This window comes from Solanum verrucosum, unplaced genomic scaffold (genome assembly GCF_900185275.1).
Source record: "Solanum verrucosum unplaced genomic scaffold, falcon-dt-bn FXZP01000164.1, whole genome shotgun sequence".
Classification (NCBI taxonomy): domain Eukaryota; kingdom Viridiplantae; phylum Streptophyta; class Magnoliopsida; order Solanales; family Solanaceae; genus Solanum; species Solanum verrucosum.
In genome coordinates this window covers 35,018-54,306 of record NW_026020388.1, presented here as the reverse complement: position 1 = coordinate 54,306, position 19,289 = coordinate 35,018, and the positions used below count along the sequence as shown (strand labels likewise).

General features: G+C 37.3%; 2 protein-coding genes across 2 annotated transcripts; both read right to left on the bottom strand.

Annotated features, from left to right (window-relative positions):
- Window positions 1-3,506: 3,506 nt before the first annotated feature.
- LOC125839144 (protein THYLAKOID ASSEMBLY 8, chloroplastic-like) lies at window positions 3,507-11,502 on the bottom strand. Its single transcript, XM_049518124.1, is given in 3 exon segments — window positions 3,507-4,035; window positions 10,946-11,150; window positions 11,304-11,502. Coding segments are annotated over 3 exon segments (933 nt in total).
- Window positions 11,503-11,646: 144 nt separating this feature from the next.
- On the bottom strand, window positions 11,647-18,241 carry LOC125839143 (uncharacterized). The gene is made up of 4 exons (XM_049518123.1): window positions 18,140-18,241; window positions 16,472-16,611; window positions 15,253-15,334; window positions 11,647-11,730 (listed from the first exon to the last, which is right to left on the bottom strand). Exons 1-4 carry the CDS (start codon window positions 18,239-18,241, stop codon window positions 11,647-11,649), a joined length of 408 nt encoding a protein of 135 aa, XP_049374080.1.
- Between the last annotated feature and the right edge of the window lie 1,048 nt (window positions 18,242-19,289).

Sequence of the window (19,289 nt, the reverse complement as noted above, 5' to 3'; positions counted from 1 at the left end):
CTGGAGCCCCGCGCCACCCATAGCGCCAGGGTCGCCTGCCCAATCCAATTTGTCTTCGGTTTCCCCGTTTGAGATCGCTTAAAGTGCACCTTCACTCTTTTTCGATACTAACTACTCTAACCTACTTCTAAACACCTAGAATCATTCATAACATGATCATAACTTTGAATTCATAATTGAAATTCAAGGTAGAGCTAAGAGTCAAGTTTTGAGAGTTCTTTCGAACATTCTAACAAAGTCCCTTTGAGTCATTTTGTGGAGTCTTCTACAACTTCTAGTAACTTGTGAGGATGAAGAGAATGTACTCATGAGTCTACTTTGTCATCATGAGATCTTTCATATCATGAACCATAACTCTTGAATTCATAATTCACATTCAAGAGAGAGTTAAAAGTAGAGTTCAAGAAAGCCCTTAGGTTCAATTGTGAATCATTGAGATCAACCATCGATTTGAACTAACTCTTGAGGTAGTAAGTAATAGAATGAGAAGTGTCATATACATGAGTTCTAGGTAGTTTGTAGACCTTCGAGTCGAGTTGTTTCATGCCCATAATTTTGCATGAACTTCGTAAGTTGAGCATCTTTCAGAGAAGTGGTATCTTCAAGTTCTAAGCCTTTAAGTGTTGAGTTCCTAATCCCTTGTACTTGAGTTAAATATTTGATGCCCATAAGTCCGCATGAACACTATAAGTCGAAAAATCTTGAGATGAGTAGTATCATTGAAGTTCTTGAATTCCAAGTATTGAGTTCTATCTATGGGTATTGAAAACCTTGCATTGAGTCGTTCATGTCCATCATTCGGCATTAACCATATTTTAAGAAGTCTTTTACAAATGTTTAAACTTTGTTTGAAGACTTAAGCTTTGAAGTTGAGTAAAGAGTAAGAGTAAAGTTGAAGTTCATTTCTTCAAAAGTATATGGGGACTATGTATTCCCAAAAGAGTTTAAAATGTTTTCACATTTATATAAGAACGGAAAACTGAGGTTTTTAAAAGAGCCTTTGAGCTAGTGTTTCAGTAAGGAGCCTTTGAACTAATTTTATAGTAAAGAGCCTTTGGGATAGTTTTCATTTAAAGAGTAAATGCTTTCACAATAAATCAAAGAGAGAAAACCTTGATTTCCAAGATAGTCTTTGAGCTAAGATTTTGAGCAATTATCTCAAATCATAGAAAGAAGTATGTTTTAAACATAAAGAGCTAGTATTATATTTTGAGAGTATTATTGACCACCGATGTGGGGATGCGAGTTTTCTATTAACTCAAGTCTCCATGAAAATCATGTAGCGATCATGGGTTGAAAAGGGTCATACTTTTTAGATGAATCATTTTAGCATATAATAGTGGATCCACTAAGTTAAGTTAGGTCATATACTGATGGCAAGGTATAGGATGGTCCTTGGTAGTGTGAGGTAAAGTGTTGTATCATCACTATAACTCTTAAGTGATGGTTGCCGGTTAGAGAAACTGCCACAGAAACTATATTAATTATTATATAAGTAAAATTGAGTTTGTTATTGCATTTTCTTTAACGAACTAAGTTGTTTTACTATTTTATAAAGCTTTCCATATATTACATGTGTATTGTTGCTTTATATTTAGTTGAGTATCCAGAGTTGAGTACCAAGAGTCGAATATCATATCTTTGAGTTGAGTATCTAATCTCTGAATTGAGTATCTTATCCTTCAATACTTCTGAGTTGTGTAAGTTGAGTAGTTTGAGTGTCCTTGAGTATTCCTTGAATTGAGTAAGTTTGAGAAGAGGTAAGTATGTTTCCTTTGTATCAAGTTTCAAGGTTATGTTATGCTTTAGAATTCCTCTCACATGCTCGTACATTCCATGTACTGAGCCATTTGGCTTGCATCTTTTCATGATGCAGACACAGGTATTCAGGATCATCAACAGGAGATTCGTTGATACATCCGAGAGTTCGAGTTAGCTATGGTGAGCCTCCTTGCTTCCGGAGGATTTCATTTACCTTTCAGTTATATCAGTTGTTAGGATATCATGGGTCTTGTCCTAACTTCCATCTTTATCAGTTAGAGGCTTCATATATAGTCAATATAGTTGAGAAGTTTGTATCATTTATTTTATTAAATGTTTTAAAGACTTAAGTGCCTATTTTATGGCGAGTTGAATATATTATTTTTATTCTAAGTTGTTCATTTGAGTTAAAGTTTTGAAAAGTTGAGTTTATTTGAATTATATTCAGTTTTAAGCTTTTGCATGCTTAAGTTAGTCTTTCGCTTGTAGTCAGCCAGGATGAGGGTTCGCTTAGGGACCAGCAATGGTTCTTAAGTGCAGGCCATGTCCAGGGTGTAGACTAGGTTCATGACATTGTTGTTGATGAAAGTATTCATTTTAGCTACACATAAAATAAAATCATAATAATAATTAGTTTAAAATAGCAAATAATATCATCAAAACCACTCATGCATACACTCATACATTAATATTTTTTATAAATATAAAGTTAATAAGTAGAAACCGCACTTGAGATGTTATAAACTATACAAAAGAATAGATTTTTCTTGATGGAGGTTATGAAAGAGATTTCATTGAGAATTTATAGTAAAATGTATTTGTGGACTTATTAATTGGCATACCATATTCAGAAATACTGATATCTTTTAGGCTAAGATTAATGACTTTTGAAAAATGTATACATATGTTGACTGGAATTTTGGTAATGACAAGTAAATAACTTTAGGATAAAGTTATCAAATGTACATTGTTTGGAGATCCCATATAAATAGACATTTATAGTAAAAATGTGATTATGAACTTATGAATTGTTATATACCAAATAAAAAAAAAGTCATATCATTTTGGATAGGAATAATTCTTGAAAAAAACCTAAAGATACGTCAGCTTAAATTTGGGTGATTAGACTTAAATAATTTTAGGATGAAGTTTCTAAATGCACATTGTTATGAGATCACATACAAGATTGACGAAAATATAGATTTCAAAAGGATTGTAAAAGAACTCAATAATATTTCTGAAGGAATACATTCAAGTGATAATGCGTCAATTCATACACTATTTAACAACACATGATAAGTGCTAAGTCTAATTCAATTAGAAGGGAAGGAACAATTATCAATAACTATTTCAATTACAATTAGTTATATTTACTTGTGCAGCATGTAATAATAGATAAATGTTTTATTGAATGAATCTTCCATTATCGTGATTGAATTAGGTAGAATATATTTTCTTAAAGGGTAAAAGGACATATATATCCCCGAATTATCGTAAATGGTATGTATAAACCCTTCGTTATACTTTTATGTTGTTAGTTCCCTTACCGTCCAAATTTTGGTGCATATATACCCTTTATACTAACGATGATACACGTGTCTTAATCCTATTAGCCGACCCGATATTTAATAAATTTCTACCCAAAAAAAAAACCCACCTGATTCATTGAAAATCCGCCCAAATAAAAAATACCCACACCCAAACAAAAGAAAATCAGTGGAAGTTGTCAAAATTTAATGTTTCCCCTAAACTAATCTCGACAATCTCTATAATTATTGATCAACTCCATCAACCATTTCTTCTTTTCCAAATCTCTTAAACCCCCTTCTTAAAACCTTAGCTACATATTCATCAATCTCAAATCTAGAACCCCGTCCATTCTTTTTCATTAATTCATAAATCCTAATAGTAGATTCCACATGTTCACCTGCAACCAACACCCTTACCAACCTTACCAGCGACTTATCATCACATTCAATCGTCACCACTTTCTCCAAATTACAAATCAATTCATCGATATTTATGTTAAGCAAAACCCTCCGGGTCAAACTTAAGACCATATCAGCATAAAGCCCCAAATCAGGGACATCACATTCCAATTGAACGGCTGGTAATACTTTGAGGGCCAAATCGCAAAGGTCTTGTCGTAGAAGTTCTTTGTAGGCTGCAATTAGATCTGTTTTGATGAGACGATTTAAGGTTTTTGAGTCTTGAGCTTCGATTTGGGAAGGGTCAGTTCTTTGAGCTCGTTTTAGAGCTTGGATTGCGACGATGCTTGATCAGCCTTTGACTACAGGGGAATTTCACTTGAGAATGAGAATGATTTGGGGATGAAGATTGGGGAAATGATGCTACTAAACAAGTCTCTTGATGTGAAATTAAGTGAATTAATTGGGGGTTTTGGGTTATATTAATTTTGGTGGATTTTTTTAATAATTCGGGTGGATTTTTTAATAATTCAGGTGGGTTTTATCAAATTTTGGATAAAATTTTAACAAATAATGAATCGACGGTTAAGATTGAGACACGTGTACCACCGTTAGTATAAAGGGTATATATACACCAAAATTTGGATGGTAAGGGCACTAACATCCTAAAAGTATAACGAAGGGTATACACATACCATTTACGATAATTCAGGGGTATATTTGTCCTTTTTCCCTTCCTTAAATGATCCTTACCGATAGATTGCAAATTTATTATTTTCTCTTCTTTGTCTATGTAACAATTTTAAATTTGGAGTTACGAATTTTATTCCTTCAAATTCTTTAAAGTTAGAATCTTCCCAAACATTTATAGTCATTTATTTTTTCACTCTATTACCTTGACATTAAGAATGATCTGATGTAATTGTGTAAGTATGTATTTATATTAATATATATATATTAAATATCAAACACTTGGACTTGGACTTGGGGCTTGGGCTTGGATTGGACCTTAAAATAAATATATTTATAAAGCTTAAATATTTGCTCTATAAATAACAATGTTTTTATTGGCAAGAATAGTATATATATTTGTAGTTCGATACAAACTGTACAAAATAGGTCAAAAATTAAAGCGACCAAGAGACAAAATAACACAAGATAGAGATAATGATAGTTTATGTACACTCAATAATAAAATTATTGTCACACCCCGAGCCTACTCCTTGGACGTGGCCGGTACTCAAAGACCAGTGTTGGCCTCAAGCGAACCCTTGGCCTGGCTTACTTAACTCAGCGGAAGACAATATTCATATAATAACTTAAAGAAATAATGTCTAATCCAAAATGGCAACTCAACTCTTAAACGATACAAATGAAATGAATAAGACTAGAGAACTAACGTTTGACTGTCTATGAAGCCTCTAATAACAACTGACATGGATGTTGGGACAGACAGACCACACAACATCCTAATAAACTAAACTAGAAAGCAATGAAATAGATCCTCCGAAATGCAAGGAGGATCACCAACAAACTCTGAACAGCTCACTGGATCAACGATGCGCCGGAATGTCAATCCTAGTTACCTATGTCTGCATCATAAGAAGATGCAGGCCAACTGGCATCAGTACATTGAATGTACGAGTATGCGAGTTGGAATGCTAAAACAACATGGGCTAGAAAGAATCTAAGAGAAACTGAAGAACTTACCTAGCTCAACTCAACTCAACTCAACATGACTGAACATTTCAATATAAAGTAGTTTAAAAACAAGTGCAATATAAAGAAAAGCAGTTTAAAAACATTATATTAACTTTGTGTGTATGTAAATATACAAATAACTCTGAGATGTATGTAAAAATACAAATAAACTGATGTCTATAAAAATACAACACTTCTATGGGAGTTTCTCTAACCGACAACCATCACATAAGAGTTATACTGATGCTACATCGATCTACCTCAAGCTGTCAGCACATCCTATACCCGGCCAAAGGTATAGGACCTGAACTGCATAATGGATCCACTAATCTATTTCAAAAAGGATTCATCTAAAACGTATGATCGTTTTCTACCCATGGTGGCTACAAGGTTTTATGGTGACGTAATTTATCTGAACTCATGCTCGTCCCCAATTTGGTGCTCAATACTACTCCCAAAATATACTAGCTCTTATGTTTTTAAAAAAACATACTTCTTCTCTGTTTTGAGATTAGTGCTCAAAAACATAGTTCAAAGGCTATTTTGGAAATCTCAGTTTCGCTTCTTTGTTCATTTAGAAAGCTATTACTCCTTTCTGAAAACTAGTCTGAAGGCTCTTCGGAAATTTCAATTTCCATTCTTATTTAAATGTGAAATACATTTTAAATCTCTTTGGGGAAATACTAAGTCCCCTTATGCTTCTTTGAAGAAAAGAACTTCAACTTTACTCTTTACTGAACTCAAAACTTATGTCTTAAAACAAAGCTAAAACATTTGTGAAAGACTTTTTGAAAACTTTAAGAACTTATCTTAACTTGACTCTTGAATTTTCTTGACTTTGATCTTAACTGCTCTTGACTTGACTCTTAACTGATCCTTGCATTGAATTATGGATTCAAGGATTATGATTTGTTATTGGAAAGACCTTATGATGTTTAGGAATGTTTTCAATTTTTAGGACGAATTCACACTGAATGAAACATGTTTGGCACGTGGGTAAACGAATCCAATGATGTGTGAACTCACATACCTTGTAGGGATCACCCCCGATGAAATCCACAAACTAAACTCGACGATCATGACGAATCTTGCTTCTCTTCTCCTTTCTCCTCTTGTTTTCTCTTTTCTCCAAGCCCTAGCATATATTGGTAAAATCATAAACTGATCTAATTCTGATTAGACCCTAACTTAATTACCAAAAATGAAATAAAATAATTGGGCAAGGAAAAGACCAAACTACCCTTTCAAAATCCGGATTGGACTTTCCTTATTCCAATAGCCCAACTTCCAAAGGGGGTACTCACTCATACGAACTCGGAATTGTGCAAAATAAGTGACGTTGAAAATATCATTCCAAGAGATTAACTACCATCTCGGGAAGTACCTCTGACTCATCCTGAGCTAGAAGTTATGGTCGTTTGAACTCAACCATAACTCAACTTATTCTAACTTAACAAAATTTCCAGATTTGCGAGATGTTACAATATCTCCCCCTTGGAAACATTTGTCCTCGAATGAGATTACTCTTACTAGGATACAAGTGTAACATGCAACATTGAGTTCAATCACCCGTAAGCAAATGCAAAACAACATGCCAAGTTATAAATAAATACCAAGAAAGGATTAGTATCTTAATTTGGAACTTCTCCAGATTCGAAGAGATGTGAATATCTCTTCTTCATATACTCCTCATCTTCCCAAGTGGCTTCCTCAACAAATTGGTTCCTCCAAAGGACTTTGACTAATGTTACTTCTTTTGTTCTCAACTTGCGAACTTGGCGATCTAGAATCTGAACAGGGATCTCCTCATAAGATAAGTTATCCTTGATTTCAATATTTTCAGTTGGTATGATCAATAAAGGATCGCCCATGCATTTCTTCAACATGGAGATGTGAAATACCGGATGAACCGTTGCTAACACTTGTGGTAGCTCTAACTTATAAGCTACATTGTTAATCCTCTTGGATATTCGATAAGGTCTAATATACGTGGGACTAAGCTTCCCCTTCTTACCAAACCTCATAACACCCTTCATGGGTGAAACTTTTAGATATACTCAATCATCTACTTCAAACTCTAACTCCCTTATGCTAACATCAATGTAGGATTTCTGACGACTCTCTACCGTTTTCAACCTCTTTTGAATCACTTCCACCTTCTCCATAGCTTGATGAAGTAAATTTGGTCCTATCAATCCTGATTCACTAAACCATCTAATAGGAGATCTACATCTTCTCCCGTAGAGAGCTTCATAAAGAGCCATTTGGATGCTCGAGTGGTAACTATTGTTGTAAGCAAACTCAATTAGAGGTAGGTGATCATCTCAATTACCTTTGAAATCAATCACACACGCCCTCAACATATCCTTTAAGGTCTGAATAGTGTGCTATGCTTGCCCATTTGTCTGAAGATGAAATGCAGTACTTAAGTTCACCTTTGAACCCAAGCCTTTTTGGAATGACATCCAAAACTGTGTAGTAAATTGCACACCTCTGTCTGAAATAATGGAGACCGGAACTCCATGAAGTCTAACTATTTCTCGAAGATACAACTTAGCATAATCTTCTGCAGAATGGGTGGTCTTTACTAGTAAAAAGTGGGCTAATTTTGTCATTCTATTGACAATCACCCAAATGGAATCATGCTGCATGCGAGACCTTGGTAAACCTGTAATGAAGTTCATATTAATCATCTCCCACTTCCATTCCAAAAGTTCTATATTCTGTGCCAAACCACCCGGTCTTTGGTGCTTTACTTTAACTTGTTGGCAATTTGGACACATAGCAACAAATTCTGCAATGCCCTTCTTCGTACAATTCCACCAATATACCTCTCTCAAGCCACAATACATATTTGTAGAACCTGGATGAATGGAATATCTGGAGCTATGAGCCTCCTCCATGATCCTCTCTTGGAGTCTGTCCTCTATTGGTACACACAATCTACCTTGATATCTCAGTACGACATCTCCCCCTTGTTCAAAAGCTATTATTTTTTTCTTATGAACATTTGCCTTCAATTCAAGCAAAGTAGGATCTTGGTCTTGCTTTTCTTTCACTTCTGACACTAATGATGATTCAGCCCCATTCATCACCACTACTCCTCCTTTCATGGAATCCATTAGTCGGACTCCTAATCGTGCAAGTCTATGCACATCTTTCGCTAACTCTCCCTTTTCTTCCTCAACATGGGCGATACTACCCATAGACAACCTACTCAAGGCATCAGCAACAACATTAGCCTTACCTCGGTGATAAAGAATACTTATGTCATAATCCTTGAGTAATTTTAACCACCTCCTTTGTCTGAGATTAAGCTCTTTCTGTGTGAACACATATTGAAGGCTATTGTGATTGGTGAATACATCAACATGAACACCATACAAATAATGATAACATATCTTCAAAGCGAATACTATAGCAGCCAACTCTAAGTCATGGGTTGGGTAATTCTTCTCATGAACTTTCAAATGTCTGGAAGTATAAGATACAACTTTGCAATTCTACATTAACAAACAACCCAAACCAACTCTAGATGCATCACAATACACCACAAAACTTTGAGTACCTTCTGGTAAGATCAAAACAGGGGCAGTAGTCAACCTCTTTTTCAATTCCTGAAAGTCTTTCTCACAAGCTTCCGACCATTGAAACTTAATTGTCTTCTGAGTTGATTTGATCAAAGGAGACGAAATGGACGAGAACCCCTCTACAAACCATCTATAATAGCCAACCAAACCCAAAAAACTCCTAATACCAGTTGGAGATGTGGCTTTAGGCCAATTCTGCACTGCCTCAATTTTCTGAGTATCAACTTTAATTCCCTCTCCAGATATACTATGGTCTAAGAATACCACAGACTCAAGCCAAAATTCACATTTAGAGAACTGAGCATATAAATCCCCATCTCTTAATGTCTGAAGAACTATTTTGAGATGGCTAGCATGATCTTCTTTATTATTTGAATAGATTAGAAGTTATATGCTAAGAGTCTGAAGTACTATTCTGAGATGGCTAACATGATCTTCTTTATTATTTGAATAGATTAGCATGTCATCAATAAAGGCGATAACAAACATATCTAAATAAAGTTTGAAAACTCTATTCATAAAGTCCATGAAGGCTGCAGGTGCATTAGTCAATCCGAACGACATGACCAAAAACTCATAATGACCATAACGGGTCTTGAGAGTTGTCTTTGGAATATCATATTCCCTTACTTTCAATTTATGGTAGCTAGATCTGAGGCCTATTTTTAAAAACAAGAAGCACCCTGAAGCTAATAAAAAAGATCACCAATTCTCGAAAAAGTATACTTATTCTTAATGGTAACTATGTTCAATTGGTGGTAATCTATACACATCCTAAGGGAACCATCTTTGTTTCTCACAAATAAGATCGGAGCTCCCCAAGGTGAGACACTTGGTGGAATAAAGCCCTTATCTAAGAGATCTTTTAACTGCTCTTTAAGCTTTTTCAACTCTGCTGGTGCCATTCTATATAGCCAAATAAATATAGGACGAGTATCTGGGAAAATATCTATACTAGAGTCTATCTCTCTCTCAGGAGGGACTCCAGGTAGATCATTTGGAAAGACTTCTGGGAACTCTTTTACTACTGGAACTGACTGGATATGAGGTATCTATACACTAGAGTCATTAACTCGGACTAAGTGATAGACACACCCCTTAGAAACTAACTTCCTTGCCTTAAGATAAGAAATAAAATAACCCTTAGGTACTACTGAATTGCTTTTGCATTCTAAGACTGGCTCATTTGGAAACTGAAATTTGACAACTCGAGTTCTACAATAAACTAAGGCATAACAGGCATGAAGCAACTCCATACCAAGAATGAAATCAAAATCTACCATGTCTAACTCAATTAAATCAACCATGGTACTCCTGTGATTGACGAAAACGAGACAATCATGATAGACTATCTCTATTTGAATAGACTCACCAACGGGTGTAGAAACACTAAATGGTTCACTAAGTTGCTCAATAATAACATAAAAATTCATGGCAACATATGGAGTTACAAAAGATAAATTTGCTCCTGGGTCTAGCAAAACATAAAGAGTAAAGTCAAACACTTGGATCATACCAGTGACAACATCTGGTGAATCCTCTTGCTATTGGAGACTATTGATAGCATACAAGCGGTTTGTTCCTCCTCCAGTACTGGAAGTAGCCCCTGTAGGTGCAGCTCTATTTGGTGGAGCGACTGAAGAAGACTAGGCTCTATTGCCCCCATTACCATTACCCTTCTTGTTATTTGGACATTCTCGCATGAAGTGACCATTCTGATCACACTTAAAACAACAAGTGGAGCCCTCACGACATGTACTCGAGTGGTTCTTACCACACTTAGTACAGGCAGGAGGCTTACCACCCCCTTGCGCCATGCTGCCCTGAGAATAAGCAGGTTTAGCTCTGAAATTCTGACTATTGTACGCACCTTTATTCTTAGGTGAAGGTGCACTAGCAGATGATGGAGAAGGTCCCTTCTGTTTTTGTTGGAAGGATGACCGGTTGGCATTACTCTTCTGTTGCCTGGACTCATTCCCTGTCTTGGCCCTCTTGTTCTTAAACTCCTCTCTATCCCTCAACTTCTCTTCCTCTACCTGCTGCACATACACCATCAACCTTAAGTTATCCATGTCACCTATCAGCATTGCGTCTCTACCTTCTTTACTCGACAGACGAGCCAACTCAGCAACAAATAAGCTCATTTTACTCCTCATGTCCACAACCATTTCTAAAGCATAACGGGACAATTGGGTGAACTTCAACCCATACTCATGAACAGTCAAAGAATCTTGCTTAAGTGTGAGGAACTCTTGTACCTTAGCCTCTTGTAGTTCTCGGGGAAAGAAACACCCTAAGAAAGCCTCCTCAAAACAAGCCCTACTCGTAGGTGGTGCATCCTCAACTGTACCATCTTTCCACTGATCAAACCAAGTCCTATCAACATTCTTGAGTTGATATACAACTACTTCAACTCGCTCAGTATCAGCAACATGCATGATTTCAAATACTTTCTTATGTTCTTCAATAAAATTCTCTGGATCCTCAGTAATGCTGGAACCCGTGAAACTTGGATGATTCATCCTCAAGAACTCTCAGATCCTAGAGGTATGAGCCGCTTCATGTCTAGCTCCACTTTTTTGCCCAGCTTGGTGTGTCACAACTTGGCTCAACAGTCGGATAGCCTCACAGAACTCAATATTGGTAACTTCTCCTTGAGGTTACACTTAAGGTGCATTTGATAACTCGTTTTCCTCAACATTACATCTATTAGAATGACCTTTGTCAGCTCTTCGTGGAGGCTTGATTATCTAAAAATATGCGCAAGCATGAATTAGAAGAAACATTTTAGAGATCAAACTCTAACGCACGAAATGAGTGTGAAAGACGTAAGAAAATTTCCTAAGTGTGGCAAGCCTCCTAATTATAGATGTGGCGCGCTTCACACCGATAACTAGGGCTCTACTGACACGGCTTCATAGACTCCCTAGGACTCTTGAACTATGGGCTCTGATACCCAGTTTGTCACACCCCGAGCCTATGCCTTGGGCGGGAGTGGCACTCGGGAACCATTGCTGGCCCCAAACGAACCCTTTGCCTGACTTACTTACTCAACGGAAGACTCTATGCATATTTATAATGATTAATAGCACTATAATAACTTGAATAATAAAATACTGAGAATACTTAAAAGTCAAATTTTCAACTTGACCAAAAATGGCAACTCAAGTCTTAACATATGAAATGATAATGTAAAGACAACTGAACTACTAACTGTCTATGAAGCCTCTAAAACAAAGAGGGATGTCGGGACAAGACCCCCGATCATCCTAACAATGAAAAATATTGAAAGCAAAGTAAATGAGTCCTCCGGAATACAAAGAGGATCACTAACAGACTCTGAACTGCTCACTGGATCAACGATACACTGGATGTTGATCCTAGTTACCTGTAGATGCATCATAATAAGATGCAGACCAACTGACATCAATACATTGAATGTACGAGTATGCAAGTTGGAATGATAAACACAACATAGGGTTGAAAGGAATCTGAAGAACTTACCTAGCTCAACTCAACTCAAGATAACTGTCATGCCCCGAGCCAACACACTAGACGTGGCTGGCACTCGAAGACCATTGTTGGCCTCAAGCGAACCCTTGGTCTGGCTAACTAACTCAGTGGAAGACTTAACTTATCACATACACATTTATGAAGTAACTAGAATGATATAAAGGAACATTCAAATAGCAATTAAGTCAAACTCAAGTCTTTAACATATGAATTGAAAAGCAATGACAACTGAATTAACTAACTAACTGTTTGTCCATCTATGAAGCCTCTAAACAACTGAGATGTATGTCGGGACAGGCCCGCGACATCCTAACAAACTAATACTAAAACTAAAAGTAATGAAAAGGAGTCCTCTGGAATGTAAAGAAGCTCACCAATAGACTCTGAACTGCTCATTGGATCAACGATGCCCTAGATGTCGATCCTAGTTACCTGAGTCTGCATCATAATAAGATGATGGTCATTGGCATCAGTACATTGAACGGACGAGTATGCGAGTTGTAATGCAAAACACAACTTAAGCTTGAAAAGAAACTGAAAGGAAACTCAAGAACTTACCTGGCTCAACTCAACTCAACATAACTGAACTCATTTCAATATAAAGCAATTTTAAAACAAGTGCAATATAAAAAAAGTTGTTTAAAACATGATGTCAACTCTGGGCGTATGCAAAGATACACTAAAACTCTGAAATGTATGTAACAATACAAATAACTGTCTATATAAGAATACAAATAACTTCTGTGGGAGTTTCTCTAACCGACAATCATCACTGAAGAGCTATAGTGATGATACAATAATCTTTCTCACACTGCCAGCGCATCCTATACCTCGCCACAGGTATAAGACCTGAACTACTAAGTGGATCCACTAGTCTATGCGAAAAGGATTCATCTAAAAAGTATGACCCTTTTCTACCCATGATGGCTAAATGGGTTATGGGGGCTGTGGATTCTCTGAACGCTCCCCCATATCGGTGCTCATTACTGCTCCCAAAATATTATACTAGCTCTTTATGTTTGAAAACATACTTCCTCTATGATTTGAGATTAGTGCTCAAAAACGTAGCTCAAAGGCAATCTTGGAAATCAAAGTTTCCCCTCTTGCTTCATTTATAAAGAGATTTCTCTTTTCTGAAAACTACCCCGAAGGCCCTTTGGAAATCGAGGTTTCCTTTCTTGTTTAAATGTGAAAACATTTTAAACCCTTTAGGAATACATAGTCCCCATATACTTTTGAAGAAATGGACTTCAAACTTTACTCTTTACTCAACTTGAACTTTAAGTCTTAAAACAAAGTTAAAATGTTTATAAAAGAGTTTTGAAAACTTTGACGGACTTCCCTTAACTTGACTCCTAACTTTGATCTTAACTGCTCTTGACTTGACTCTTAGTTGGTCCTTGAATTGAATTATGGATTCAAGGATTGTGATTTGTGATAGGAAAGATCTCATGATGTTTATGAATGATTTTAGATAGCTAAACATGAGAAAAGACCGAAAATCAATATTTAAGGGTGGGTCCGCGATGCGAAGAAGCTTTTAAAATTTAGTTTCGAAAACAAATTTTGAGGCAGAAGACTCAGTGACGGCTCCGCGACGCAAAAAGAAAATTCCCAACTATCTTGATCGATCTTGATGAATCTTGCCCTTTCTCCTTCTTCTTTTCTCTTCTCCTTAGCCTAGCATGAAATTCCAAATTCTAAAACCAACTAAAACCTGATTTGACCCATATTAAACTCCTAAAAATGGATTAAAATAATAGGGCCATGAAAAGACTAAAATACCCTTTAAAAATCCGGATTGGACAAATCCTTAATCCAGAAGCCCTACTTCCAAAAGGCATAACTTACTCATACGAACTCGGAATCGCGTAAAATTGGCGGCGTTGGAAAGATCATTCCAAGAGATTTCCAACCATATCCTGATCTACACCTAACTCATTTTGATCTAGGATTTAAGGTTATTTGAAGTTGACCAAAAACTCACTTTTCCTAAGTTAAACAATTTTCCAGATTTTTCATTCTTTCCAAAAATGACTATTTCCAGTTCTTAGCTTCTTCCTAGCTATTTCAATTTGTGAGATGATAAAATATCTCCCCGTTATAAAAATTTGTCATCGAATGAGATTACTCTTACTATGCTAAAGGTGGTAACATCAAGTTCAAACACCCAACAAGCAAATGCAAACAAACAACATGCTCACTTATAATTTAAAAAGTACTAAGAAAAGAATTAGTACCTTGGTCTGTATTTTCTCTGGACTCGAAGAGATGTGGATATCTCCTCTTTATGTCCAATTCAGCTTCCCAATTAGCTTCCTCAATGAATTGATTCCTCCAAAGGACTTTGACTGATGCTACCTCTTTTGTTCTCAACTTGCGAACTTAGCGTCTAGAATCTTAACAGGAATCTCCTCATAAGATAAGCTATCATTGATCCCAATATTTTCATTTGGGATGATCAATGAAGGATCGCCCATGCATTTCTTCAACATAGAGATGTGAAACACCAGATGAACCGCGGCCAACTCTTGTGGTAGCTCCAACTCATAAGCTACTTTGTCAATCCTCTTGGATATTCAATAAGGTCCAATATACCGGGGACTAAGTTTCCCCTTCTCACCAAACCTCATAACACCCTTCATGGGTAAAACTTTTGTATATACCAAATCATCTACTTCGAACTCTAACGCCCTTCTCCTGACATTAGTGTAGGATTTATGATGACTCTGTGCCGTTTTCAACCTTTCTTGACTCACCTTCACCGTCTCCATAGCTTGAAGGACTAAATCTGGTCCTTTCAACCCTGCTTCACCAACTTCAAACAATACAATAGGATATCTGCATCTTTTCCCATAAAGAGCTTCATATGGAGCCATCTAGATGCTAGAGTGGTAACTATTGTTGTATGCAAATTCAATAAGGAGTAGGTGATCATCTCAATTACCTTTGAAATCGATCACACATTCCCTCCACATATATTCTAATGTCTGAATAGTGCATTCTACTTGCCCATCTGTCTGAGGATGAAAAGCAGTACTTAAGTTTACCTTTGAACCCAAACCCTTCTGAAAAGATATCCAGAATTGTGCAGTAAATTGTGCACCTCTATCTAAAATAATGGAGACTGGGACTCCATGAAGTTTTACCACCTCCTAAATATATAACCTGGCATAATTCTTTGTTGAATGGGTAGTCGTAACTGGCAAAAAGTGGGTTGATTTTGTCATTCTGTCGATAATCACCCAAATAGAATCATGTTGCCTGCGAGACCTTGGTAAACCTGTGATGAAGTCCATATTAATCATCTCCCACTTCCATTCCAGAAGTTATATATTATAAGCCAAACCACCGGGCCTTTGGTGCTCTACTTTAACTTGTTGGTAATTTGGGTACTTAGAAACAAATTCGGCAATGCCCATCTTCATACTGTTCCACCAATACACCTCTTCCAAATCGTGATACATCTTTGTGGAACCTGGATGAATGGAATTTATGGATCTATGAGCCTCCTCCATGATCCTCTCTTGGAGTCCATCCACCATTGGTACATACAATCTACCTTAATATCTCAGTGCGCCATCTCCCCCTTGTTCAAAAGCTAATACTTTTTGCTTATGAACATTTGCCTTCAATTCAAGAAAAATAGGGTCTTGGTCTTGCTTGCCTTTTACTTTTGACACTAATGATGATTCAGCCCCATTCATCACCACTACTCCTCCTTTTGTGGAATCTAGAAATCTGACTCCCAGGCGTGCAAGTCTATGCACATCTTTTGCTAACTCTCACTTTTCTTCCTCAACATGGGTAGTACTACCGATAGACAACCTGCTTAAAGCATCAACAACAACATTAGCCTTACCTGGGTAGTAAAGAATACTCATGTCATAATCCTTGAGTAATTATAACCACCTCCTCTGTCTGAGATTGAGCTCTTTCTAAGTGAACACATACTGAAGGCTCTTGTGATCGGTGAACACATCCACATGAACACCATTAAGATAATGGAGCCATATTTTCAAAGCAAATACTACAGCAGCCAATTCTAAGTCAAGGGTTGGGTGGTTCTTCTCATGAAGTTTCAACTGTTTGGAGGCATAAGCTATAACTTTGTCATTCTGCATTAACACAGAACCCAATCCAACTCTAGATGCATCACAATACACCACAAAACCTTGCATACCTTCTATTTAGGTCAATACTGTGGCATGAGTTAACCTCTTTTTCAATTCCTAAAAGCTTTTCTTGAAAGCTTCAAACCATTGAAACTTAACTATTTTCTGAGTCAATTTGGTCAAAGGGGACGAAAAGGACGAGAACTCCTCTATGAACCTTCTATAATATCCAGCCAAACCCAAGAAACTCCTAATATCTGTTGGAGATGTGGGTCTTGGCCAACTTTGCACTACCTCTATCTTTTGGGTATCAACTTTAATTCCATCACAGAAAATTATATGGCCCAAGAACGCCGCAGACTCAAGCCAAAACTTACATTTTGCGAACTTAGCATATAAATCCTTATCTTTTCAAAGTCTGAAGAACTATTCTGAAAGGACTAGCATGTTGTTCTTCATTCCTTGAATAGATTAGTATGTCATCAATGAATACGATAACAAACATATATAAATAAGGTTTGAAGATTCTATTCATAAGGTCCATGAACATTGCAGGTGCATTGATCAAACTGAACGACATGACCAGAAACTCATAGTGACCATAAGGGGTCCTGAATGTTATCTTTGGAATATCACACTCCCTTACTTTCAACTGATGGTAGCCAGATTTGAGGTCTATTTTCAAAAAACAAGAAGAACCCTGAAGCTGAGCGAAAATATCATCAATTCTCGGAAGAGGATGCTTGTTCTTAATGGTAACCTTGTTCAATTGGCGGTAATCTATACCCATCATAAGGGAACCATTATTCTTCTTCACAAACAAGACCGGAGGTCCCCAAGGTGAGACACTTGGTCGTATATAGCCCTTATCTAACAGATCCTTCAACTGCTCTTTCAGCTTTTTCAACTCTAATGGTACCATTCTATATAGCTGAATAGATACAGGACGAGTATCTAGAAGAATGTCTATGCTGAAGTCTATCTCTCTCTCAGGAGGGACTCCGGGAAGATCATCTGGAAAGACTTCTAGGAACTCTCTTACTACTGAAACTGATTGAATAAGAGGTATCGCAATACTAGAGTCATTAACTCGGACTAAGTGATAGAAACACCCCTTAAAATCTAACTTCCTTGCCTTAAGGTACGAAATGAAATGACCCTTAGGCACTGCTGAACTGCTTTTCCACTCTAAGACTGGCTCATTTGGAAACTAAAACTTGACAACTCGAGTTCTACAATCAACTGAGGCATAACAGGCATGAAGTCAGTGCATACCAAGAATGACATCAAAATCTACCATGTCTAACTCAACTAGATCAGCCATGGTACTCTTGCGATTGTTGGAAATGGGACATCACGATAGAGTCTCTCTGCTAGAATAGACTCACAATAAGTGTAGAAACACTAAATGGTTCACTAAGTTGCTCAGGAATAACATCAAAATTCAAAGCAACATAAGGAGCTACAAAATATCAACTCGCTCTTAGTTCTAGCAAAGCATAAATAGTAAAGTCAAAGCCTTGGATCATACCAGTGACAACATCTGGCAAATCATCTTGCTCTTGGCAACTTTTGATAGCATATAAGCGGTTTGTTCCTCCGCCAGTACCGGAAGTAGCCCCTCTAGGGGCATTTCTGTCTGGTGGAGCAACTAAAGAAGACTAGGCTCTATTACCCCCATTACCATTTCCCTGCATGTTCTTTGGACACTCTCGCATGAAATGCCCACTCTGACCACACTTGAAAAACCTAGTGAAGCGCTCACGACAAATACCTGAATGGTTCCTACCACACTTGGCGCATGCAGGAGGCTTACTACCCCCTTGTGCCATGCTACCCTTAGAATAAGCAGGTTTAGCTCTGAAGTTCTGATTAATTTTACTCACTTTTGTTCTTAGGTGCTGGTGCACTAGCAGATGATGGAGAAGGGCCCTTCTGTTTCTGTTGGAAAGATGACAGGTTGGAAAGATGACCGATTGGCATTTCTCTTCTGCTGCCCAGACTCATTCCATGTCTTAGCCTTTTGTTCTTAAACTCTTCTCTATCCCTCATCTTCTCTTCCACTACCTGCTTCACATAGACCATTAACCTTTAGATATCCATGTCACCTATCAGCGATGTGGCCCTACCTTCCTTATTCAACAGACGAGCCAACCAAGCAACAAACAAGCTCACTCTACTCCTCATGTCCGCAACCATTTCTGGAGCATAATGGGACAATTGGGTGAATTTCAACCCATATTCATGAACGCTTAGAGAATCCTGCTTAAGTGTGAGGAACTCACGTACCTTGGCCTCTTTCAGTTCTCGGGGAATAAAATGCCCCAAGAAAGCCTTCTCAAAACAAGCCCATCACACAGGTGGTGCATCTTCAGCTCTACCCCTTTTCCACTGGTCAAACCAAGTCCTAGCGACATTCTTCAGTTGATATGTAGCTATCTCTACTCTCTCAGTATCAGCAACATTCATCACATCAAACACCTTTGTCAGTTCATCAACAAAGGTCTCTGGATCCTCAGAAGTGCTTCAACCAGTGAAAGTTGAAGGATTCATCCACAAGAACTGACAAATCTCTGAAGTGTCAGCCTCTCCCTGTCGATCTCCTTTTAGTTGCCCAACCTGGTTAGTCACAACTTGACTCAGCATCCTAATTGCTTCTCGGAACTCAACATTAGTGACTT

Bases quoted from the DNA above. Each gene is read 5' to 3' on its own strand.
- LOC125839143 (XM_049518123.1), bottom strand. From the start codon at position 18,241: ATGCCCCTAGAGGGGCTACTTCCGGTACTGGCGGAGGAACAAACCGCT. The intron at 16,612-18,139 runs GTATGATCCAAG...GTGTTAATGCAG, and splicing joins TTTGCCAGATGTTGTCACTG to AATGACAAAGTTATAGCTTA. The intron at 11,731-15,252 runs GTGAGTCAAGAA...GCATATTTTTAG, and splicing joins AAGCTATGGAGACGGTGAAG to ATAATCAAGCCTCCACGAAG.